The sequence below is a fragment of the Ananas comosus genome, linkage group 23 (genome assembly GCF_001540865.1).
Source record: "Ananas comosus cultivar F153 linkage group 23, ASM154086v1, whole genome shotgun sequence".
In the NCBI taxonomy this organism is placed as follows: Eukaryota; Viridiplantae; Streptophyta; class Magnoliopsida; order Poales; family Bromeliaceae; genus Ananas; species Ananas comosus.
In genome coordinates this window covers 6,171,179-6,197,117 of record NC_033643.1, presented here as the reverse complement: position 1 = coordinate 6,197,117, position 25,939 = coordinate 6,171,179, and the positions used below count along the sequence as shown (strand labels likewise).

The 25,939-nt window shown below is 43.2% G+C and overlaps 1 protein-coding gene and 1 long non-coding RNA gene across 3 annotated transcripts; one reads left to right on the top strand and one right to left on the bottom strand.

Moving 5' to 3' along the window:
* On the top strand, positions 1-23,584 carry LOC109728108 (respiratory burst oxidase homolog protein B-like). The gene is made up of 12 exons (XM_020258425.1): positions 1-711; positions 1,491-1,650; positions 18,374-18,422; positions 19,050-19,163; positions 19,243-19,671; positions 20,428-20,814; positions 20,920-21,015; positions 21,458-21,573; positions 21,685-21,787; positions 21,904-21,977; positions 22,446-22,960; positions 23,208-23,584. Exons 1-12 carry the CDS (start codon positions 216-218, stop codon positions 23,315-23,317), a joined length of 2,649 nt encoding a protein of 882 aa, XP_020114014.1. The 5' UTR covers positions 1-215; the 3' UTR covers positions 23,318-23,584.
* Positions 15,190-24,010, bottom strand: LOC109728109. Of its 2 annotated transcripts, XR_002220918.1 has the most exons (4): positions 23,658-24,010; positions 17,303-17,421; positions 16,796-17,082; positions 15,190-15,432 (listed from the first exon to the last, which is right to left on the bottom strand). It is a non-coding gene; the product is annotated as an uncharacterized LOC109728109 (long non-coding RNA). The 2 variants fall into 2 exon arrangements; XR_002220917.1 differs by lacking the exons at positions 16,796-17,082; positions 17,303-17,421.

Genomic DNA, 25,939 nt, shown 5'->3' with positions numbered 1-25,939 from the left:
GTAGCTGCAGTCTCCCGTTCCCCCTCGGGGCGCTTATCACGGCCGGCTGGCGGTCTGCGATACGACATTTTCCAGAAATTTTCTCCAACACCGCTGAGCTGACAACACGCACTGCACGTCACAAAAGCTTAATTAAGCTGGCTGCTAGAGAGAAGGGTGGGCGTCGTCTGTGTTGAGCTCGTAGTAGTAATTTAGACCTCTTACAAGTCGCTGGAATGGAAAGAGAAATGGCCGAATTCGGCGGCGGCAGCAATGCAGCTGCTGCCGACGTCAATCTACGGAGCAGGAGCAGGAGCAGCGGCAGCAGCAGTAGAAGGAGCGTCCAATTTAAGGAGGAGTTGGAGGAGGAGGTAGTGGAGATCACACTCGACGTCGCCGACGACGGTTCGGCCACCCTCCTCGACGTCGGAACCCCTGCAGCCACGGGAGCCGCCGCCGGAGACGGCGGATCGGCGGCGCCGCTGGGGCGGAGCGTGTCGTCGCTGCTGCGGCAGGCCTCGCGGGGGCTGCGGCGGATGGCGTCCGCGAAGACGCCGCCGCCGCCGAAGAGCCTCTACAGGAGTCCAACCAGCGCGATGCGGGCGCTGGACGGCCTGCGATTCGTCACCAGTAACGTTGGCGCCACCGAGGGCTGGCCCGCGGTCGAGCGCCGCTTCGACCAGCTCGCCGTCGACGGCGTGCTCCTCCGGTCCCGGTTCGGACAATGCATTGGTGATTACTCTTCTATTGCTACTACTGAATGTTAAGAATATTCCTGAGCCTGTTTCCTATCTTGATCTTTTGGGCAATACAGTTTGAAAGAATCACCCGATATCCGCCATGCACATGATGAATAGAGGTGTTAAGCCTGTTCCTGAGTCGTTTCTTATGAGATCTATATGTTAGGTCATACTAGAGATTCAAGGGATTTTAGCATTATCATGTTCTTCATATATAATTTTGTTGTTAAGACTATTTTTTAGCCATCTCCTGTCAGATCTAGTTTTTCGGTAATGCTAAAAATTCAAGATATTGTTACTATTGCCATGTTTTATTGCGAGAGTTTAACCCATTAAATGTCAAACATAGGGATTAAACCCGCGGCCTTACAGCATGAAGGGATTTAGAATTGACTCTGATACCATGTTATCAAAAAGATTGATCCAGTAGAAAATGGGCCCAAGAATATATATTAACATCTAGGTCGTTTTAATCATCTTTATCTTTTGAGTAATATGATGTTATAGCTGGTCGTAAGAAAAGGTCTTGATTCTCACTTTTGCGATTTTATATGTCATACTTATCTGTCTGATATTCCTTTTTTTTTGTTACCTCTCCCATCAGTGTACGTTACTAACACGTGGCATAGTTCATTTGATATCCATCTTGCACATGGACAGGGTGTTACGACTATTCTTGAACTGTTTCCTATGATTGGCTGGGTAACACTGGAGAGTTGTGGACTTATTACTCCCGTGGATCTGAATAATGTTGTTGTTCCTAATTTGCAGGGATGGTCGGGTCAGAGGACTTTGCAATTCAAGTGTTTGATGCATTGGCGAGAAAGAGGGGAATAACGAAAGCTGTGCTGACAAAGGGGGAATTGAAGGAGTTTTGGGAGCAGCTGTCCGACCAAGGGTTTGATAGTCGTCTTCGGACGTTCTTTGACATGTATGGTTTTCTAATTTTACCCAAGTCTGACTGAATAGTTTTAGGCCGAGATAGAATTTAGCCTGAAATACCAAAAGACAGTAGATCAGTTTTTTTTTTTTCATTCTTGAAGAAGTGCATATCTTATTGAGATCCTTATTAATAATGGTCCAGAATAATAGTATCATTGGAGCTCCAGAAGCACACACGTTAATGACAGGTCCTTACAAATCTCTAGTAAGATTTAACTGACCGTCTTGAGAGCTTGCCTCGAATTGGCTTTGCTTGAGCTTTGGACGTGGCTTGGGCTTAAGTCTGGGGCAGAAGCGGTGCAGACACTCACACGATCCTTTTGCATCAATCAATCAATTCATCCGCTAAAGCAACAGAAGCAAGAAAGGTAGAAGCATCTAATCGTGATATTCTCAGAAGGAAGTCTTCTGCTAAAGCTTGCCCAGCTAGATCTTAAGTTCTCGATTATCTATACTGACCTTACCGAGAGTGGATTGGGCACGGGCAATAAAACCTCGTGTACAGAATTGATGACCGCTTATTCGTCCCATTTGCCCGATCCGTTTTGTCCACTTAAAGTTTTGAGGTCAAAGAAGAACGCCTCCAACTACTTAGGGGAACCTACTCTTCTTCGGTTTTAGAATTGGTTGATGAACAAGATGAATCTATTGCTTCCATTGAACGATCCCACGAGATAAAATGCCGCCTAGCTAAATTGTGAGAATTACAGGATCGTGCAAAAGCAGGAATTCCCTCTGATCACCCGTGTCCAAGGGTTGGATGCTCTCAAGAGTATTACAAGAGTTTTCCTCCTCAGATCATCCTAGTGTTCTACACTTGGTTACCGTACAAGGATGTATTGACAGCACAGAAACATAGCATGGTGATTTTGATCACCAACTAGAGGTTTCCTTCAAATGAAACAAAGACATCTGCCCAGATAGGTGATCGCTAGGGCACTCCACTAGAGAAATTACCCACACTGGTAAGTAAAGTGGCAGAGAGTCGACGGATTACTGACCGTAAAGTACACGAAAGGAAACTCAATAGCTCTTTCAAAGGACTAAAAAAAGGCAACTTCTGCGGGCCTGTCATTGAGAGCAAATGGCTTGACACGACATGAAAAGCGTTTTGCACTCACCACTTACGGACCCCAACTCCCCCCTTCGTTTCCTTAAGACATGAAATTGCCAAAGGCAGAATTGGGGTATTAGTCTAAAGGGTCCAGCCCCCCTTAGCAACCCCCAGGGAGTTTATTTTTTATATAGTTTTGCATTCCTAAGGGGAAGGGATCCCTCTTAGGAAACCCCCTTACTTACTAGCTCTTCTAATGTTCTCCTTTAGACAATAAGGCCATTGAAAGGTTCTCAAAAGAGATGATTTTCACAGTTTTTGACTCTATTCAAATAAAATATTGGTAAAATCCATACCTATGTCGGAGGTGAACATGAGCAGAGGAAAGCCCTCATCCCGACTCGGTCACTCATTACCGTTCGTTCCCTAACAAAATTAACAAAGAAAGCTTCATAGAATTTTGTCCCCTTTTCGCCGAACTAAATAGATCTAAGGGCCTTAATCCATCAGCAGTTTTTCACCTATCACAAATGGATCAACAATAGGTTTTTTCTTTTTTGCTCCTTCATCTCTCTCCCCTCTCTCGCTCTTCGTCATGCATAACGTACCCCGCCCCCCCTCTCCCGTTGGCCGGGATTCCCTGTGAGCCATTATCTCTTACTACAGCCATTCGGGCGGAACCGAAGAGCACATCACATGTTGATTTTGAGTATGAAGATTGGTTGCCTCGGAGTTTATTCAGTAGCCATCACTGGTTTCATTACTTTTCTTCCATTCAGTCCTCTCATAAAAAAAAGGATAGTGAATGATCGATTCACCATTGAGAGCGTTAACCCCAAAAGGAGGAATATTGTGATAACAGCGGCAGATCAAACAAGAACTTGATGAGAAAAAAAAAAGAGAAATTTTTTTCCAAATCCGAAGCAACCTATTGGTCGAGCTACTTCATTCCTAGGGTTGACTCTCTTTCTAAAGTTTTGCATCCTAATCCATTTCCTTTTTGGATCTTGTGAAAAATGGAGTTTGTATCGAATAAATTATATGTCACGCCCCGACCACGAAACCAATTCGGTCCGGTTCGGGCGCGTCAAACAGACGCCGAACGGACAGCATCTCCCCTGTCCGCTCAAGGCTAAGCAACCTAATCATGTACAAGAATTTACCCAGGAATCAATTCATACATGCACGATCACGAGGAGCACGACAAGTGCTAACAGATAAGAGCAAGGTACAAGTATAAGACATACAAGTAAATAAAGAGAGAAAGTTCTATCTATTACATTCATTCCACCTCTTTAATACATCGATTTACTTTCAAAACATAAACATAAATATAACATGCTTTTACATCTTCCAAAATAACCTCACACCTATACATCATCTACTCTCAAATACAAGGGGTGACGGCTAATGCAAAAAGGTAGATAGCTAATGTAACTAGGGCGCTAGGCGCTTACCGCGATCCTCGCCCTGTGAACTCGCGCTCGGCCCTGCAACAAAGTGGGGTGAGAACTATTGTCCATAGTTCCCAGTGGGTTCGGCCGCCGACTCCGCCGGTCTCCCCACTAGGTCCAAGTGGGCACAAGTAGATAAACAGATAGATAGATATGGAAAGCTGTGATGACAGAATAGTAAAGCTACACTATTATGCCCGAATCATGTATATGAAAATGCATGCACAATGAAATAGGTAATCAACTAGCTCGTCATATGTCCAAGAAGTAAAGCTATTTACTTGTTTATTAATCTCGTGGCTCACCCGAGGGTTCGCCTACTACTCGCATAGCCATCTCGACGCGTAGGGAGACTCAACTCAAACTACGAATCCGAGACCGTCTGCGGGACCCCACATAGGCTATCCCTCGGGACCCCAAATAGGCTATCCCACGTGACCAACTCCGGAGCGCACTACTTGCGTGGAGCGACCATCACAAGTTCTGAGAAGATAGTGAGCATGATCCAATCCTCTCAACTCAAGGATACCCTATCCTCTAGGGTTGCTATCATCGTGGAATCAATAGGTTTCACATAGACTAAGATTCACATGTGCCACTCGTTCTTATATTCATTGTTAACTAGATGCCACTCGTTCTTTTGTCATTGTTATCTACATGTCATTCATTCTCTTTTTGTCAATCAAAGAGCCTATCACTTATCTCCGCACTATAGGATTCACAAGTATCGACCCAATCCTTATCAACCCACTATATCAAGCATCCAATTCGCACTATAATATTAGCTAGGAAAGCATAAGGAATGACGGTACATAATTACCCTACAATGCATATAAGTGCAAGATGCAAGATCATAACATACTAAGACATAAAGGGGAGTCCAGTTGCTTCGGGATGGTCACCACCCACCTCTTGGTAGTGCCGTGAAGTTAGAAAACTCGACGTCGCGATCCTTGGTCGCCGCCTCAACTCTTCGGGTCAATACGAACCCTCGAGCGCTTGTTCCGGCGATAACTCCGCACTCGCTCGACGAATCGACGAACCGTCTTTGCCAACGCGTTTAGAAATCTAGCAATTAGGTTTACAGAGGGTTAATTGAGATCAAACCCCCATATTTCCAAAAATTGCATTTTGAACCCTAGGTTTCATCTATTGCAAGAATTCACTAAATTGATCCATGATTTAGGCAACAATCATCTATTTAGCATCATAGGATTCTAATATATCCATTTTTAGAGCATATAAATGAAGCCCTAAAATTCTACCATTAAAGGGCATCCAAGCTTACCTCTCAAGCAAGCTCCAATGGAGAGGAAGAAGATGAAAGAGATGAAGATTAACTTCCAAACTTGCTTTTCCACCAAATCCTTCTCTTGATTCCACCCTCAAGAGAGAGAATGAGAGGGTTTTTCTTTTTCTTCTTTGGTTGCAAGTGTGAGGGAGAGGAGAAGGTGTGTGCGTGTGTGTGTACGCATGCAGCCAGCCACCTATAGGTGCTGTAACAATTGCACAAAATCCTCCCTCTCACACCTATTACAACTTGCAGTTTAGCAGTTCGGAACAGTCGGAGCCCTTCTGAATGTCCGTTTGCGCTCAAATTTGACAGGCAGGCTCGGTTTAACGTATTGAGCAAAAATATATCTTAAGTTTTCAGTTTCGATCCCGTTTGGTCACCGAAAGCTGTGCCGAACTGTAATCTTTAGCAGATAGCAGTTCGATTTTATTTTCCACCTTCCGGATGTCAGAATGACATGAAACTTTAAATCTAGCCTCATAAAAATAATTCTGACATATCCTCCAGTTTTCATAATTTTCTGACACTGCATTTTCTGCTAATTTATCTGCCCCGTTTCGCACAGAAAATTCTAAATCTTCTGTTTTCGCTCCGATTTCAGCACAGATCATTTCCAACTTATACTTTACTTCTATGAGTCCAATAAAAATAGTATCTTACACTATTTTTTTTATTTATATATATTTTTTATAATAAATTCCGACATACTATATCCTATCGTAACTTCTTACTTTCAGAAGTTCGGTATCCTACATTCTCCCTTCCTTTAAAGGAGTTTCGTCCTCGAAACGAACTCAATTTAATCAAAAATTAAACTTCGAATCTTAAATCATACCTCGCTCAATCCTCAAATAGGTGAGGGTGATTCGCCTTCATTTGATCCTCAAGCTCCCAGGTGGCTTCGCGATCGTCATGATTGCTCCACCGGATTTTTACATAGGGGATCTCGCGACTCCGCAGCTTTCGCACTTCTCGAGCGATAATACCCACTGGAAACTCTTCGTAGCTCAAGTCCTCTTGAAGTTCCGACGGTTCATACAACATTGTGTGCTCGGGATCAGGTATGTACTTGCGAAGATTGGAGACGTGGAATACATTGTGCACATCTACAAGCTTTGGCGGCAACGCGAGTCGATAAGCCACCGTCCCAATCCGCTCCAAGATCTCATAAGGGCCTATATATCGGGGACTTAGCTTTCCTCGGACTCTAAAACGCTTAACGCCCCTCATGGGTGAAACCTTCAAGAAAACGCGGTCGCCCACCGCAAACTCCAAGTCTCGTCAGCGCCTATCCGCATAGCTTTGCTGTCGAGACTGCGCCGTGAGTAACCTTTTGCGAGCAAGGCGGACCTTCTCTTTCGCCTCTCGCAACACATCGGGGTTGAATTCCGTACGCTCGCCCACATCGCTCCAATAAATGGGAGATCGGCACTTCCGCCCATAAAGAGCCTCGAACGGTGCCATCTCTACACTAGCATGATAACTGTTGTTGTAGGCGAACTCGGCCATTGACAAATACTTACACCAGCCTCCTTTGTAGTCAATGACACATGCTTGCAACATATCCTCCAGGGTTTGAATGGTCCTTTCAGTTTGCCCGTCTGTCTGGGGATGAAATGCAGTGCTGAAGTCGAGCCGTGTGCCAAGGGCCTCTTGCAGGCTTTTTCAGAAATGTGAAGTGAACTTGGGGTCTCTATCCGACACAATTGACTTCGGTACCTCGTGTAACCTCACTGCCTCATCAAGATATATCTGCGCCAACTTATCTCCTGCCCAAGTGGTGTGGACCGGTAGAAAGTGTGCCGACTTCGTCAAGCGATCCACAATCACCCAGATTGCGTCGTGGCCCCCCTGTCGAGTGAGGCAAGCCAACGACGAAATCCATCGATATGTCCTCCCATTTCCAGACGGGGATAGGTAGGCTTTGAAGCTTTTCCGCTGGAAATCGGCGCTTCGCTTTCACTTGCTAACAAGTCAAAAACTTCGCCACGAAGCGCCCAATATCAACTTTCATCCCCGGTCACCAATAGAGTGCTCTCAACTCATGATACATCTTGGTGCCGCCTGGGTGATCAGCATATGGAGACCGGTGAGCTTCTTGCAAAATCAGCTCGCGAAGCTCCTCATTCTCGGGTACACACCACCGGTTTTGAAATTGAAGTGCACCAGCGGCATCTACACTGAAATCGCCACCGTGGCCTTCCTCGACGCTGAGCCGCACCTTTTGGAGATTCGGGTCCGCAGTTTGCAGACTCTTAATCCTCTCTAATAAGGTCGGTTGCACCACTAGCGCCATCAACTTAGTCGGAATCTCCGGAGTCACAACCTCGAGATCTATTTGCTCCATGTCCAACCATAGGGGCGTTTGATTTGTAACCCACATAGCGAGGTTCTCCGCCGACTTTCTACTAAGCGCATCTGCGACTACATTCGCTTTACTGGGGTGGTATAGGATGTCAACATCGTAGTCCTTTAACAACTCTAACCACCGCCGTTGCCGCATATTAAGCTCCTTCTGGGTAAACAAATATTTTAAACTTTTATGGTCGGTATAGATCTCGCAGTGCGCACCATATAGGTAGTGCCTCCACAGCTTCAACGCAAAGATCACTGCCGCCAACTCCAAGTCATGAACGGGGTAATTCTTCTCATGGTCCTTTAACTGACGGGATGCATAAGCTATCACTCTCCCGCCTTGCATCAGGACACACCCCAAACCCAGATAGGATGCATCACTATAGACTGCAAAGTCCTCGCCCTGCACCGATAAGGCGAGTATCGGAGCCGACGTTAACCTTTTCTTCAACTCGTTGAAGCTTTGGTCACATTCGTCGCTCCAAATAAACTTGACGCCCTTCTGCGTCAGACGGGTAAGCGGAGTCACAATCTTTGAAAAATCCTCCACAAACCGTCGATAGTAGCCCGCTAAGCCTATGAAGCTTCGAACCTCCGTGACGTTCGTTGGGCGCGGCCAATTCTCGACTGCTTCGACTTTCCTCGGGTCAATCGAAGCACCGCCTTGGGAAATCACGTGCCCCAGGAAGGCGACCTCTCGAAGCCAGAGGTCATATTTCTTTAACTTTGCGAATAGCTTCTCCTTCCGAAGGATTTGAAGGACTATCCGCAAATGCTCCGCGTGCTCCTCGTCGCTCCGCGAATAGACCAAGATGTCGTCTATGAAGACCACGACAAATCGGTCCAAGCACGCTTTGAACACACGGTTCATTAGATCCATGAATGCTGCCGGGGCATTAGTGAGCCCGAAAGGCATAACCGTGTACTCATAGTGTCCATACCGCGTGCGAAACGCGGTCTTCTAAACATCCTCCGACTTAATCTTTAACTGATGATAGCCGGATTGTAGGTCTATCTTCGAGTACACTCGTGATCCCTATAACTGGTCAAATAAGTCGTCGATTCGGGGCAACGGGTACTTATTCTTTATCGTGACCCTATTCAACTCTCGATAATCCACGCAGAGTCGAAACGAGCCATCCTTCTTGCGCACGAACAACACCGGGGCTCCCCACGGCGATACGCTCGGCCTGATAAACCCCTTGTCGAGAAGATCTTGTAGCTGATCCCTCAACTCCTTTAGCTCTGCCGGTGCCTTGCGGTACGGAGCCTTTGAGATCGGCGCCGTCCCGGGAACCAAGTCTATAACGAACTCGATCTCCCGATCCGGCGGCATCCCCGGTAACTCCGCGGGAAATACATCTGGGAATTCCCACGCTACCGATAAATCTTCTAACTTCGGAACCACTCGGTCCACTTCCACGACGGTCGCCAAAAATGCTACGCAGCCGTCGTTGACCAACTTTCTAGCTCTCGTCGCTGATACCGTCGCGACGAAGCAAGAGCTTCGACAAGCTCGATAAACGAACTCCTTCTATCTTGGCTCCCGAAAGGTGATCAATTTATTCTTACAATCGATCGTGGCATAATACTTTGAGAGCCAGTCCATGCCCAAAATGACGTCATACGCCTCCAGTTTATTGAGTTCCAGCATCCGGATGGGCATTATCCAGTCGCCTACTTGTACTGGGCATGACGAGCACTCCGTGTAGGTATTGAATGACGACTCAGGGCCTTCAACTCGCCACTTGCCACTTGCCACTTGCTTTTATGTGTATGTTATGCATGCGTGCAAATGCTCTACTAATGAACGAATGCGTGGCACCTGTATCAAACATAGCCCTGGAGCGAACTTCGTTAATTAAAACCATACCTGCCACAACATTAGGCTCCTCGGCTTGGGTAGACTCCTCGGCTTGGGCCTGAGTGGCGAATACCCGTCCGCTCGGCGCTGATCGAGTCACCTCCGGCTGACGCGGCATCAACACGCGTCCCGCTGATACGGGAACATATGGAGCCCCTCCATAATGAGGTGGGGTCGCTGGAGTCGATGCGACTGACGGGGTAGGCGGGGCCCTTGCTGGACAGTCGCGGCTTATGTGCCCTTTTTGTCCACAATTGAAGCACTTGCCCTGTCGTTGCCTCTGCGGCGCTCGATGGCCCCCAACACCGTAGATAGCACACTGCTGCGGCCCACGACCCCACGACTGCGATCGCGGGTGTTTCGGGGGCCTCTTGGAACTCGACTGACCCCCTGAACCACCGCCCGATTGCTTCTTTCCCTTGTCTTGGAGTCCAGCCAGCAGCTCATGTTCCTCCCGCACGTGGGCATCTCCATGCTCTGCCCACAACGCTCTGTCAAAAACTTCGGCGAAAGTCGTGAGCTTGAATAGCTACACCGCCCGATATATCCACGGCCGAAGTCCTCGCAAGAACCACTCGGCCTAGTCCCTGTCATCTCGAATGACGTCTGGGACACAATCTATAATATGGGAGAACTCCTGCTCGTAGTCTGCCACCGAATGATCTCCCTGTCCTAATCTACGAAACTTCTCCTTCAACTTCCGATTCTCGGTGTCGGGGAAGTAATTCCCGAACATTGCCCTCTTAAACTCCTCCCAGAGCATTGGTGGAAGGTCAGAGAGCCGATCCTGCTTCAACCGCTTCCACCACACCTTCGCCGCCTTCTCGAGGCAATGGGTGGCGAGGGGTACCTTGTCCTTCTCCGAGGTATATAGGTCCTCGAAGAGGGTCTCCATAGAGTCAATCCATGACTCCACCATTGCCGGCTCCATTTTCTCCCCCTCAAAGATTGGTGGTTTAAACTTCTTGAACCTAATAAGAGCCGTCAACGCACGCTCCCGCTCCACTTCATCGGCCGTTGTGTCGGGTGTAGCTGAACCTGAAGCCGTCGGGGGAACTGCCGCCACCGGAACCGCCGCTATGCCCTCACCCTCAGCTGCTTCAGGCGCGCGGGACGAGGGTGCGGGTGGATCACGGCTTTCAGTCGCTGTCGCGGCCGCCGCTGCCGCCGCCACCTGCCGCTCCACGAACCCTTGGAGCTGCTCAAACCGAGTCTCCTGGCGCTGCATCGCGCCCACCATCGCAGCGATCTGCTCGCGCAGTTCCTGCACCTCTGATCCAGATCGCTCGGGCACCGCAGGAGGCGGTACCGGAACGGACCGACGTACGTAGCGTCTTGGGAACATTTGCTCCTGAAAAGCAACAACTTGGTTAGTTATCTTAACCTGATAACTTCTTAACGTTCGCGAAATTAAATGACTCGACAATGAAATCGGGCGGAAGCACACAAGTGTTCTAGTTCTGGACTCTTAGCGTCGCGTCGTCGGCCGCCGACACAACCACTACGAGCCAAGAAACTAGTGTCACTTGGATCCGTCTCTATTCACAGCTAGAGACATAACATCAACTCGGACCCAATCGATCAACTTCCGCCACCGTCATGGGTTCGCGTTCACTCACGCCCCTATAATCTTAGGGTTTACCAACCTAGGGTCTCATAGGTCTAGACTATCTCTTTACTTGCTCTTAACGGCTCTGATACCACTTTATCTGTCACGCCCCGACCCTGAAACCAATTCGGTCCAGTTCGGGCGAGTCAAACAGACGCCGAACGGACAGCACCTCCCCTGTGCCACTCGTTCTTATATGCCACTCGTTCACATGTGCCATTCGTTCTTGTATGCCACTCGTCAAGATTCACATGTGCCACTCGTTCTTATATTCATTGTTAACTAGATGCCACTTGTTCTTTTGTCATTGTTATCTACATGTCATTCATTCTCTTTTTGTCAATCAAAGAGCCTATCACTTATCTCCGCACTATAGGATTCACAAGTATCGACCCAATCCTTATCAACCCACTATATCAAGCATCCAATTCGCACTATAATATTAGCTAGGAAAGCATAAGGAATGACGGTACATAATTACCCTACAATGCATATAAGTGCAAGATGCAAGATCATAACATACTAAGACATAAAGGGAAGTCCAGTTGCTTCGGAATGGTCACCACCCACCTCTTGGTAGTGCCGTGAAGTTAGAAAACTCGACGTCGCGATCCTTGGTCGCCGCCTCAACTCTTCGGGTCAATACGAACCCTCGAGCGCTTGTTCCGGCGATAACTCCGCACTCGCTCGACGAATCGACGAACCGTCTTCGCCAACGCGTTTAGAAATCTAGCAATTAGGTTTACAGAGGGTTAATTGAGATCAAACCCCCATATTTCCAAAAATTGCATTTTGAACCCTAGGTTTCATCTATTGCAAGAATTCACTGAATTGATCCATGATTTAGGCAACAATCATCTATTTAGCATCATAGGATTCTAATAAATCCATTTTTAGAGCATATAAATGAAGCCCTAAAATTCTATCATTAAAGGGCATCCAAGCTTACCTCTCAAGCAAGCTCCAATGGAGAGGAAGAAGATGAAAGAGATGAAGATTAACTTCCAAACTTGCTTTTCCACCAAATCCTTCTCTTGATTCCACCCTCAAGAGAGAGAATGAGAGGGTTTTTCTTTTTCTTCTTTGGTTGCATGTGTGAGGGAGAGGAGAAGGTGTGTGCGTGTGTGTGTGTACGCATGCAGCCAGCCACCTATAGGTGCTGTAACAATTGCACAAAACCCCCCCCTCTTACACCTATTACAACTTGCAGTTTAGCACTTCGGAACAGTCGGAGCCCTTCTGTATGTCCGTTTGCGCTCAAATTTGACAGGCAGGCTCGGTTTAACGTACTGAGCAAGAATATATCTTAAGTTTTCAGTTTCGATCCCGTTTGGTCACCGAAAGCTGTGCCGAACTGTAATCTTTAGCAGATAGAAGTTCGATTTTATTTCTCACCTTCCGGGTGTCAGAATGACATGAAACTTTAAATCTAGCCTCATAAAAATAATTCTGACATATCCTCCAGTTTTCATAATTTTCTGACACTGCATTTTCTGCTAATTTATCTGCCTCGTTTCTCATAGAAAATTCTAAATCTTCTGTTTTCGCTCCGATTTCAGCATAGGTCATTTCCAACTTATACTTTACTTCTATGAGTCCCATAAAAATAGTATCTCACACTATTATATATATATATATATATTTTTTTTTTATAATAAATTTCGACATACTATATCCTACCGTAACTTCTTACTTTCAGAAGTTCGGTATCCTACAGTATATACTTTAGACTTTTTGGGCATAAAGATTCCACTAACCCATAAGAAGGGATCCCAACCTACATTCTCGCGTAGATGAAGTCTGCATATGAATGGTATTGAATGATGAATGAAAAGTCTTTGTTCTACTCCCTTCTAAAAAGGCGGGGCAGGATGTGAGATAGCTCAAAAGATAAGAACTGACCTGGATGAGCAATTATACAATATCTACCTTATGTAACACGATGGGATTATTTAGCTTCTATGTTCTCATAGGCAATAACTGTAAATTTGAAGAAAACCTCTGGTTGGTGATCAAAATTATCATACTATGTTTCTGTACAGCCGACACATCCTTGTACAGTAACCAGGTGTAGAACACTAGGGTATTGTTTGGTTCGGGTATAAGTAAGACCTGCCTATTTTAGGGATAGGTATAAGTTCTCAGGTATAAGTAAGAATTAGACCAACTTTGCGTTTGGATGAAAATTGGGTTGTTCCCGGAAATTAAAAAAAAAAAGATTTGGATAGTTAAGATACAATAAAAAGAATAGTGGGTAGTTATAAATAGAAAATAATGATATTACCCTCTTATTATATTTGAATTTAAATTTTTAATTTTTATATATATTTTTAAATTTTAAATTTTAACTTTTAAANAATTTAAATTTTTAATTTTTATATATATTTTTAAATTTTAAATTTTAACTTTTAAATTTCAAAATTTGAAATTGAAAATTTGAAATTTAAAATTTTAGATTTCAAACTTTAAATTTGAGATCAAATTTAAGTTTGAAAAATATAAAATATCAAATTTTAAATTTGAAAAATTTAAAATTTAAGATTGAAGATTTAAGATTGAAGATTTAAGATGATTTAAGATTTACGGTATAGAATTTACAATTTAAAATTATAAATTATAATTTTGAGATTAAAAATTATAAATTTTAAAATTTAGATTTTTTAAATTTTAAAAATAAAAATAGGGGTGTGAATAGCTGTTCCCACCCTTAGCGGGTTATCTAGAGATAATAATTTAATATTAATTAGATTAATTAATAATTTAAATATATTAATTAGATTAATTAATGATTTAAAATTATTAATTAGAGTTTAATTAATCTGGTTCTCGGTTGTTCCATGGATAAGGGTGGAACAACAATTCCAGGCTTATACCAGGTTATACCAGCTTATTTCAAGTACCCGAGAACTACTATTCTCAGATACGAAAAATAGCGTTTGGGTATAAAGGAGGAGATAAGGGGTTATCCCCCCTTATCCCCGAACCAAACGGGTTGTAGGGTAATCTGAGTAGGGAAACTCCTGTAATACTATTGAGAGTGTCCAACCCTTGGGCACGGGAGATCAGAGGAAATCCCTACTTTTGCACTATCCTGTAATTCTCACAATTTAATTAGGTGGCGTTTTATCTCGTGGGATCGTTCGAACCTGGAATTCTTAGGGGGAGTATTATGTAGTATGTACTAGATCTTGGACCTATTTGGTCCGTTTAGAGATTCTACAAAAGTGATGTTTAATTTGAGTAGAACTCGCTGAAGAAGCAGTGACAAATTTGTCTCGTTAAAATCTTCTCAAGAGCTTCTTATTGCAGCTAGGTACAGGAGCTCAAATTGGGACCTTAGATAGACTATTGTAGTTTAGGAGATAATTTTTCTCTTCCTGCTGCAGCCAGAAAATCCAGACTTCTTGTATACCAAATGTGGGGCTTTAACTCCCTGTAGAAAAGCCATTTGACTAGTTCAACTTATATTGGCACCTATTATTGTCCCTTTCTTGTAGCTGTTGAGGAAGTACTAAAGCCATGCATTTACTATTCGCAAAGTACAAAATTTCATGCTAAGAATATTTGATATACGCAATTAAAGGCTGTTGGCTTCTTAAAATTTCGGTTTCTTGGTTGAAACATCTATTTCCGTAAATGAATCTCTGATTCAACAAGAAGATTGTTGTTTCTATTTTTGCAACACCATTTAACCATAACAAAATTGCTTTCGTTTTCTCAAGTAAGTTATCTATGTTCCTGTCACGCCCCGAGCCCCGCCTATTTGGTCAGGTTCGGGCGCGCCGACAGACCGCCGAACGGACAGAGTTTTTCCGGTACGTCCTAGGCGTCGCAATCAATACAATACAAGAGTTCCAACCAGAAATACATTTCAACAAACAGATTGCATAATGAAGTATCAAAAACATAACACATCCTATGTTATTACAAGCATTCATTCTCAAGTTCCACATAATACATTTGTTTACATTGAACTTCCAAAATACAATCCGATTATCACAAATATTACAAGTTTGTTTTCTGTTTTTCAAACCTCTAAGCTCGACCACCTCTGGGTACTGCTACCTCTGGTCTCTGGGGTAGGGCGCTATCTATGGAGCTACGCCCTTGCCTCGCGCCGCCGCGCCGCTCACGTGCAAACCTGTAACACCCCAAAACAACGTGGGGTGAGAACCAACTCCATAGTTCCCAGTGGGTACGGCCACCCAAGGAAAAAGCTCGACCAATAGGTCCAAGGAGGCACTGCAATCATATTAGTCCAAAAACATCTATAGATATATATCATCATGTTATAATGCAACTAACAGATAACATGCCTCACGATGTGCAGTATGAACAATATGCAGCTCTAGGCAATTATGCAACCATTCAGTAGATCTATTGATTCTACATTCAACTTGCTATCTTTAGCTCATATAACTCATCTTTAAGGTTTCTATTACCTTGGTTCACAATTCAGGTTTCACTTGCTCATAAGGTCACTATTACCTTATCGCTTGCCTCTGTCACTAGCTTATAAGGTTTCTACTACCCTATCCAAGCTATCCACTCGACTCGGCCTCGAGTCAATCATTCGCGGATAATCCGCGCACTGGCTGCTCAACAGCCTACCGCCCTCCGTGACTTAGCCTCTTAGCGGCGAAATCGTCGCACACACTGAACCTGGCTCAAGTCACCTGGCGGCCTGATCCACAAGTCGGCTTAACCATCCGGCGGCGAAATCATCGCACACGCCACGACAATGGTTCAAGCCCCGGGCGGTGATCTCTGTGCACTCACCCCCAATCCTCCCTTAGTATCAACCTCGGCGGCGAAATCATCGCACACGCCCTAGCCTTGATACCAAGGTCATCACAGATCCTGGAATTCCGGAATCCACTTCTACAGGTCGAGGGTCATAACCAATCCTATGCTGTCGACCTAGAACATCTTAGTGGTTGCTACCACTATGCCCAACAACCTAGGTTCAATGCCACTCTAGGTTTACTACATGTCATAACCTAGGTTTTAACACTCTAGGTCCTATGTCTCCATCACATAACCTAGGTACAATCGCTAGGTTCTATATCATCTCTACCTAGAGGTCAACTTTTAGGTTCACTTGTTCGACCTATGTTTACTAACACTAGGTTCGATGCCACACATCTAGACTTGTTCGACTCTAGGTTCACTTGTTCAACCTCTGTTCTTTAATACTAGGTTAGGTGCCACTCGATCTATTCGACACTCTAGTTGTCCAATGTCGAGTTCTACATTCACTCTAGGGTTATCGACCCATTCACATGCCTATTCTCACAATGCTAATCATGCATTTATGCAGTTATCTAGTATTTACATATCATGCATTCTATGATCTCTATTGCATCATAATATCAACATGCATTATTTGGCATTAGTTACATGCATCATCTACATGCCTCATTTACACTTATATGCATCAACATGGATTCTTAACTCGCTTAGACATAAAGGGCGACCTAGTCGCTTCGGTAAGCACAACCCACCTTGATTCGCTCTCCGATTGCTTGTCGACACTTGCAATCGGCCTCCCGCGGCACTCGGCACCCGGTTTGGCCCGATTTCGTAGTTGCACACCAACTGTGCGTGGCTTTGCAGTTTCGGGAATTATAGATCTTCAGTTAGTTGCCACGATGCTCGGAATCCGTTTTCACGATTTATGGACGCCGCCTCGGCCCTGCAGGCGGAAACGAAGCTCGAACGTCCGTTTCTTCAATATCTTTGTACCAGCTCGACGAATCGTCAAACCGACTTCGCCAACGCGTTCACAGACCTAGCAATTAGGTTTACAGAAGGTTAATCGAGATCAAACCCTATCCTAAAGCAAAATCCCATTTTTGATGCCCTAGATGCTACTATTGCAAAATACTCCAAATCGATTTCCGATTCATGCAATAAACATCTATCTAGCATCAAAGGAGTCTACTAGAACCATCTCTAAAGCCTACAACCTTAACTCTAGAGATTTACCATGAGAGGGCTTGGAAGCTTACCTTTCCAAGATGCTCCAAGCACGAGGAAGAAGAAGAGGGTGACGACGATCCCCTTCTCGATCTTCTTCTCTTTCCTTTCCTTCTTCTCCTTTCTTCTCTTCTTCTCCTTCCTTTCCTTTCTAGAGAGAGAGAGAGATGTTAGGGTTGAGAGGGTTGAGGGAGAAATGAGAAAAGAGAGAGTGGAAGCCCTCTCTTAACCCCTCATATGGCCAAATTGCATAAAAGCCCCTCAACTTTGTCCCTCTTGCACATCCCTCACTGGGCATTTTCGTGGTACGGGGTTCGGACCCTGTAGCTAGGGTCCGGACCCCGAGAGTTGGAAAACTCCGAAAACTGAAATCCCCAAACCCAAATGGGTTTTCGCAGCTACGGGGTTCGGACCTTACCACTAGGGTCCGGACCCCGAGAGTTATAAAAGTGCGAAATCTGCATACTTGAGGTTCTCAACCTTCTCGCAGCTACGGGGTCCGGACCCTGCAGCTAGGGTCCGGACCCCGAGAGTGGAAAACATGCAGAAATGCAGATTCGCAACTCCAACTCTCTAAGGTCCTCCCTCAATGCACTTTTCGCATTTTCATCGCATTCGGACTCTCCGAAACATACCAGGTCGACAACAAGTCGATTCTAAACGAAGTTCAACTCTCGGATTTCGAGAATTCACTTCCTTACAGTTCCGCTCTCTCGCTGCTCTTTTCTGTGACCACTTAAATGTGAGAAGTGTATACTCCTTAATAACTTAGCTCTAAACTGTGACATGCTTTTGTATAGTTATATATATGAATGGAATGCTTGAAAAATGTAACTGCATCCTGTTTTGCATTGCAGCATCATATTAAATAATCAATTTTAGAAACTTTATGGATATCGTGAGTACTCTTTAGAATAACTAAAAGGCTTAACATGAATATTTTCCCTAATTAGCAACTTAAATCATGCACTAAAGTCAATGGTGGAGTTAATTTTCAATGTTAATACAGACATGTGATATAATTGAAGCATGCTGCAATGATTAGACAGTCAGATTAAGTACTCCTTACAAAAAATACTACTTGTCTTTGTCTGTTTCTGCAGGGTTGACAAGAATGCAGATGGCCGTCTCACGGAAGAAGAAGTCAAAGAGGTGGGTTAGGACACTTGATATGATGAGTAGATCATAAGGAGCTGATTTTTTCTGTTTCTATTTTTGTATATGGGATCAAGACTTTGGAATAAGCCCTTGATGTGGACTTTGGATTACGTGTTGCAGTTCTAAAACCATAATCAATTCAGGATCTCTTACTCTAGTACTGTAAAAAATATTTAGTCACGCCCTAAAGGCGCAATTGATGAGAATGCTAACCTATATTTTTCGGCTGAAGGGTAATTTCAACAAATGTATTGGATCTGTAGAAGGCATGAATGCACGTAGTTTCTTATTACTGAGGGTCTCTTCTTTTGGCTGAAGCTTTTGTAGAGGTGTTGTTGAATAGAGCTATTCAAAGAGGTAGGAATGACTTCTTAACGGCTTCACGGTGCAGCAGGAGAACCTCCAAATTGGATCTTCTGCTTATATGCTGTGCTCATTATAGGTTCTAGCATAGGAAAAGCTCCAGACCTTTTGTTTGCCAAAACCCTGGTTTTAGGAAACCTCTGCTTATGGGCATTGAGAAGCTGTTCCAGAGGCCTAGCCAAATAGGTTATTAATTATAGGAAGAGAGCTCTTGCAAATAAATATGCAGATAATTGATCAAAATCAGTTCGTTTTCAGATCATTACCCTCAGTGCATCAGCAAACAAGTTGTCGAAGATTAAGGAACGTGCTGATGAGTACACCGCGCTGATAATGGAAGAGCTTGATCCTAACCATTTAGGCTACATTGAGGTTCTTCCAATTCTATTCCATTCTCTATTTTATCATCATATTTACATTGCACTCACCTCAAAAAATAATTTCCTACCAGCTCGAGAACTTGGAGATGCTATTGCTACAGCCACCGACAGAGTCGACATCGATATCAACCCAGAGCTCTAAATTAAGCAAGGTTCTAAGCCAAAAGCTTGTACCCACCAAAGATACCAATGCCTTTCGGCATTTTACTCGAAAAGTCTCTTACTTTCTGGAGGATAATTGGAAGAGGGTTTGGGTGATGTTTTTATGGCTATCCATTTGTGCTGGTCTCTTTACTTGGAAGTTCATCCAATACCGGCAGCGCTATGTTTTCCATGTAATGGGTTATTGTGTTGCTACTGCAAAGGGCGCTGCTGAGACCATAAAGTTCAACATGGCCATCATCCTTCTCCCCGTATGTAGAAACACGATCACTTTGATCAGGTCTAAGACCAAGCTTGGAGCTGTTGTACCCTTCAATGACAATCTAAACTTTCATAAGGTATGCATTTTCACCAATCCAACTTCTCAAACTTTGGGTAAATGAGTTATGATATAATCCGAGTAATTTTATATAGAAATTTTCGGTATTGTTTTAGCATAAATTGTTTCTTTTTTTTTTTTTTTTCGTTTTAAGTCTGATTCTCCTTGCACGCTGTCCACCAATTTTATACGCACATGATTTGATGTTTGTACAGATATTATGTTTTGCATAGCAATCATGTGTTCGCGGAAAAATATTGCGAGTTCATGCAGTAAAATAGGTTAGGAGAGATTGCGTGATAAATATTTTTGCAAGAACGAGGTTCTACAGTCTTGGACAATAGAATTATCTAGCTAATGACTCATTTGGCACTCTTTTATGTTTTTCTCAAAATGTATGTGGTTAAAGGCGCCTTGGGTAGAGTTAGCGCACAAACTCATCCTTTAAACAAAAACAAAGGATAGAAAAGGGAGATGCTACTAACTTTTCATTCTTTATTGTTGAACAGAATGGGATTTGGAGCTTGTCAACACTTTACAATGGCGAAATTTAGGCCATTGTTAGTGCCTTCAGCTTGAAATAGAGAAAAACAAACGAACATAAATAATGCTAAACGTGCACTAAAATTTTGATTAGAAACCAACTTGTCCTATCCTAAGCTTCACCCTACTTCCATGAACCTTTTGATTCTATTGTACTATCTATTCTTATAAGTGAAAGGATTTGGATAATAATGATGTTGATGACGTTTATGAAGTTGATTTTTCTGTCTAGGTGCTTGCGGCAGGTGTTGCAGTTGGAGTCGGGCTACATGCACTGGCTCACCTGACATGTGACTTCCCCCGGCTTCTACATGCAAGTGATGCTGACTACGAACCCCTGAAGCCGTTCTTTGGTGAGCGGCGGCCACCAAACTATTGGTGGTTTGTTAAGGGTACTGAAGGCTGGACAGGGGTGGTCATGGTGGTCCTGATGGCAATATCCTATGTGTTGGCTCAGCCATGGTTTCGCAGAAACAGGCTAAGTCCATCTAACCCCCTTAAGCGACTAACCGGTTTCAATGCTTTCTGGTACTCCCACCACCTCTTCATTATTGTATATGTTCTCTTCGTTATCCATGGGACATTCCTCTATTTGACCAAGAAGTGGTACAAGAAAACAGTAAGTATATTGTAGTTGCTGCAACTTAAAAAAGTTTTGAAATCTTATTCTTTTACAAGCTTGATTAACAAACTTTTAATTTTAATTTAATACAATTTTTGTCAGACATGGATGTACCTTGCCATTCCTGTCACCTTATATGCATGCGAGCGCCTTCTTCGAGCTTTAAGGTCTGGTCATGAGACTGTAAGAATTCAAAAGGTATGATCTTTTTGAGCTTTGCGTTTTCATTACCATTCAACTAGGATACCTTCTGCGAGGACTTAATGTAAAGCGTGTAACACAATCTAATGTTATGAGATGGTGTTGTAGTGGCTATTTTAATGGCATTAGTGCATCTCTGTTACTGTTCAAACTCAAAATTTGGTGTCATGATTTTTTTCTTCTCATCTAAATCCCTGTCATAAGCTCTATGGCTTTAGAGTGTAAAACTAATTTTGGGCTAAAGAACTCCAAATGATTCTGTTACTACTCCTGAAGTTCTTTTATGATCTCTCTTGCCTTCAGAATGGTAATCTACAAAAGTCAAAGCTGCAGTTATGTTTCTCAGTGCAGAAAATGTATTGCCGATCATGAAAGGGTGCTCAATTTTTTTTCCCTTTTTGTTTGGACTCCTTTTGATTTCTTTCATTTTTGACATCAGGTTGCAGTGTATCCCGGAAATGTGTTAGCTCTTTATATGTCCAAGCCCCATGGTTTCAGATACAAGAGCGGCCAATACATCTTTGTTAATTGTTCTGCTGTCTCTCCTTTTGAGTGGTAACTATACCTTTGTTACTTGTTAAGCCATTTTTTTCATTTGTCTTATTTTCAAGAGTAAAAAACAGAAGCTTCACCATTTACCTATTCTCCCCCTCCCCCTCTCTTTAGGCATCCCTTCTCCATAACTTCTGCTCCGGGAGATGATTATATCAGTGTCCACATTCGCACTAGAGGTGATTGGACCTCACGGCTTAGAGTAGTGTTCTCAGAGGTAAAACAACTCTACCATTTCAAAATGTGCAGTATAAATAGATGCATCTCCTTAGCAGGTGTGACCATATCCTTACTAAGGGACTTTGTCCGATTATTGCCCGTGAAATAAAACAGGCATGCCGTCCTCCCTCCATCGAAGAGAGTGGGCTCCTCAGAGCTGACATTACCAGAGGAGAAAACATCGCAAGGTGCTTTCAGTCAATTCACTTCTACTTACATGTCATGTGACGGTAGTCAGTTCACTTGCTACTCACAAATGTTGTCTTGATATTTGATCACTATTTCACTTACGTTCTCAGCTTTTCACTTTTTTTAATTTAGTCCCTACAGTTTGTCCCACTTGAATTCAAGTCCTTCCAACTTCCAAGTCTATTGCCTGAAAAAGAATGCCACACCTGCACCGTTAGTGGTATTTTGCTGAAATGGCAGTTTTTGGCATTTGTGTTTTAAGGATAATGCTGATGTGGCCATGTTTAGCCAGCAGACGTTGGGAGGACTTGAGTTTATGTGTAGACTTCAAGGATTGAATAATCAAAACTGAAATTCTGAAGACTTGATTGAAACCATGATAGATAACTTCAGGGACTAAATTTGTAATTAATACTTGATTCGTGAATCTCTTAACTAATTAAGAATGTACTTTGTTACAAATAAAGATTCCCGAAACTCTTGATCGATGGCCCATATGGTGCCCCCGCCCAAGATTATCAAGAATACGATGTACTGCTACTCATCGGGCTAGGGATTGGAGCCACCCCATTGATAAGCATCGTGAAAGATGTACTTAACCACATTCAGCAAGGGGAGACCAGAGGAGGAGCCACGGATTCTGACGGAAGTGGTAGGACCAAGAAAAAAGCGTTTAACACAAAACGGGCCTATTTCTATTGGGTGACTCGAGAGGAGGGCTCATTCGATTGGTTTCGAGGTGTGATGAATGAAGTAGCGGAGAAGGACACGGACGGTGTGATCGAATTACACAATCATTGTTCGAGTGTGTATGAAGAAGGCGATGCGCGCTCTGCTCTTATTGTCATGCTCCAAGCACTCCATCATGCAAAGAAGGGGGTCGACATCGTGTCTGGGACCCGCGTCAAGACCCACTTTGCAAGGCCCAATTGGCGAAAGGTTTTCAAGCATGTTGCTGTACATCATGAGAATCAGCGTGTTGGTAAGTTCTCCTACAATTTGCGAGTTTCTAGAGAAACATATGTAAATCAAGTGAAATTTCCTATTACCTGTATGAAGTAAAAGAGTTAGACTACTTACAATCCTAGCTGCTCCTCGGGCCAAAGCACACCCTCTTATCTCAAATTATGATCTCTTCTGTAGGATCGCTGCTTCTAATGCTTTCACTATGAAATGCTTGTTTCATTGTGCGGAATTGTTGGTTTGATGATTAATTTATTTAATTTCAGGAGTTTTCTACTGTGGGGAACCAGTCTTGGTAGAGGAGCTTAAACAACTGTCACAAGATTTCACTCACAAAACAAGTACGAGGTTTGAATTCCACAAGGAAAACTTCTAGTACTGTGGCTTCATTAATTTCTCTGTTTTCAACAGTTCGACCCTGTCAGTTGTTTAAGAATGCAGTGCCATTGTGCAACCTTTATGTACCCGTAGCTGTTCTTCGTATGTTACGTGGACTGCAATAAATCTTGTCTTGGAGTCAACAGAGAGTAAGGAAAAGAGAGCTCACTTTTCAGTTGACACCTTGTCTTCTTGTACTGTACAAAGTTATCTTTGCTACATATACAGTTATAAACAGTTATTTGTTGTTGTGTTTTTGTTAAAATCAGAATGGCGAAAAATAGACCCAGAAAAATAACTTGATGCAGGAAACGAAAAGATAAGAGGAAAGAGCATACCGATATTTACGTGGTTCGGCCAACGGCATACGTCCACGGGCGAAGACGGAGCAAATAATTTATTAATATCGAAAAGGCGGAGTACAAAGAAGATCTCTTAAAAGAACCAAAGTTTAATTAGATCGGAAACGCCGCAACGAGCAACTCCAAAGTGGCTTCTCTCTCGACCCGTACGGACCAAAAAAAATTGGCCTTAATTAGCCGGCGTCTTGGCTCTCTCTTAATATGCAACTAGTGAAGGACCCGCGCGTTGCGGCGGAACGATTCTGCAGAAATAAATATATAAATAAAATAAATAATAGTAAAAAAAAAGAGTCAAAAAATTGTATAAAAAAATAACTAAAAAATAAACAACTATTGTTGTAATAAAATTATAAGAAAGATTAAAAAAAATAAAGACAAAAATACTAATAAGAAATTATATATAATTATATTTATAATTATATATATTATAATTATTATTATAATTATATATAATTTTTAGAAAAATTGATTTATTGTTCTTACATTTTGACTCTATTTTTTTTTTATCTATCATATCCTTTTATTTTTATTTTTTTTTACTTTTTTTATGTTTCATTTTTAAATTTTCTTTCTTATTTTTTATATATTTTTAATAATTCTTTTATTCAGCTTAATTAAAATTTATATTTAATACAAATAATTTAACTTATTTAAAAATTATTTATATATTTTAAATTTTTATAAAAATAATAAAATTTAGATTGAATTACAAAAATTTATAAATTTTTTTAATCATATATTAGAGAACAAATATATAAAAATAATTAAAAAGAAAAGTAGAAAGAGACAAAAAGAGATAAAAAAAAAAAAAATCCCTTCTCTTCCGTCTCTCTCCCTCAACTGGGTCCCGCCGTCTCCTCTCCTCTCCTCTCCTCTCCCCGCGCACGCGGCGGCCCGCCGGAGCGCGCCCGCCTGCCGGCGCCCCGCGCGCCCGGCACGCCCGCGCCCGCTCTCCTCTCCTCTCCTTCCTCTCCCGCCACGCGGTGCCCCGCCCACGTGCCCGCCGCCGCGCAGCCGCTCGCCCCGCACACGCGGCGCCCCGCACGCACGCCGCGCGCCCGCGCCGCGCTCGCCCCTGCCGGCGCCCCGCTCGCCGCCACCTGTTATCCCCCGCCCCCGGCGCCGGCTCGCGCTTCCTGACCGCGCCCCGCGTGCCCGCGCCACGCGGCGCCCCGCCCCGCGCGCCCGCCTGCCCGCGCCCCGCGCTCACCCCTGCCCGCGCCTCCACGCTCGCCACCTGTTCCAAAACTGAGAATTCATGTATGTTATTATTATAGATATAGATTATAGATATAGAAGATATAGATGCACAATAGGTTTCATCTCGGCTCGGGTCGCCACACGACAGGAATGCTGGATACACCTTGGGATGACTTAATTAATTAAGCACCAATGAAGTACCAAGAGCCGAGCACCAAGAGCAAATTAATTTGAGGATTGCTTGGCCCTTAATTTGGTCGCGCCGGCTTCATTAACTTGGCCGCATATATATAGGATGCATCTTCAAATTAGAGTCTAATTGAAACTCTGATCTAATTAGATTTCTTAACACAAGTCTAATCTAATTTAATTTGAAATTAGATTTCGACTCATAATCCATATATGGCAAATTAAATCTAAATTACATCCAATTTCAATTAGATTAGGATTTAACTCCAATTTAAATAACTATAAATCTAAACCAAATATAACAGGTTTAAATCTTCACATGGCTATCTTGTTATTTATTGTTGTGCTAGCAAATAGTTTCTATATGCGGATAACCAACTTTCAATTTAGGTGCTAAATCAAGTCAACTTTATTATTGCTAACTACAATAACATCCTTTTTCTCTCATCATAGCCGCAGATGCCTCCTCTATACTCTCTCTGACCAGAATATTTTGTCTTTGATCATTCAATGTTCAATAAATATATGGTGTTTTTATGTTTGTTTCCGCATCATCAACCCGATGAATTTGGCGATATATTTGAAAAACCACAATGATGAAAACGCTGAAAGTTAGTTAATTCGTGATATTAGAGGCTGTTTGGTAATTGACGAGTGTGAATTTTGCATGAACTTTAGTTTTTTAGGCTGCAGTTCATGAAACTACAGCTCCAGTCTATATATTTGTTTTGAAGTAGGCGACTTTATTTTCTATTTTATGCACTTCTTTTGTTTGGATATAAGAAGATGTGAAACTAATTAAACTACAAAAGTGTAGTTTTCTTGTTTGTTTTTAGCATTTGTAATTGAAGCGTTTGCTAAATTCCTAT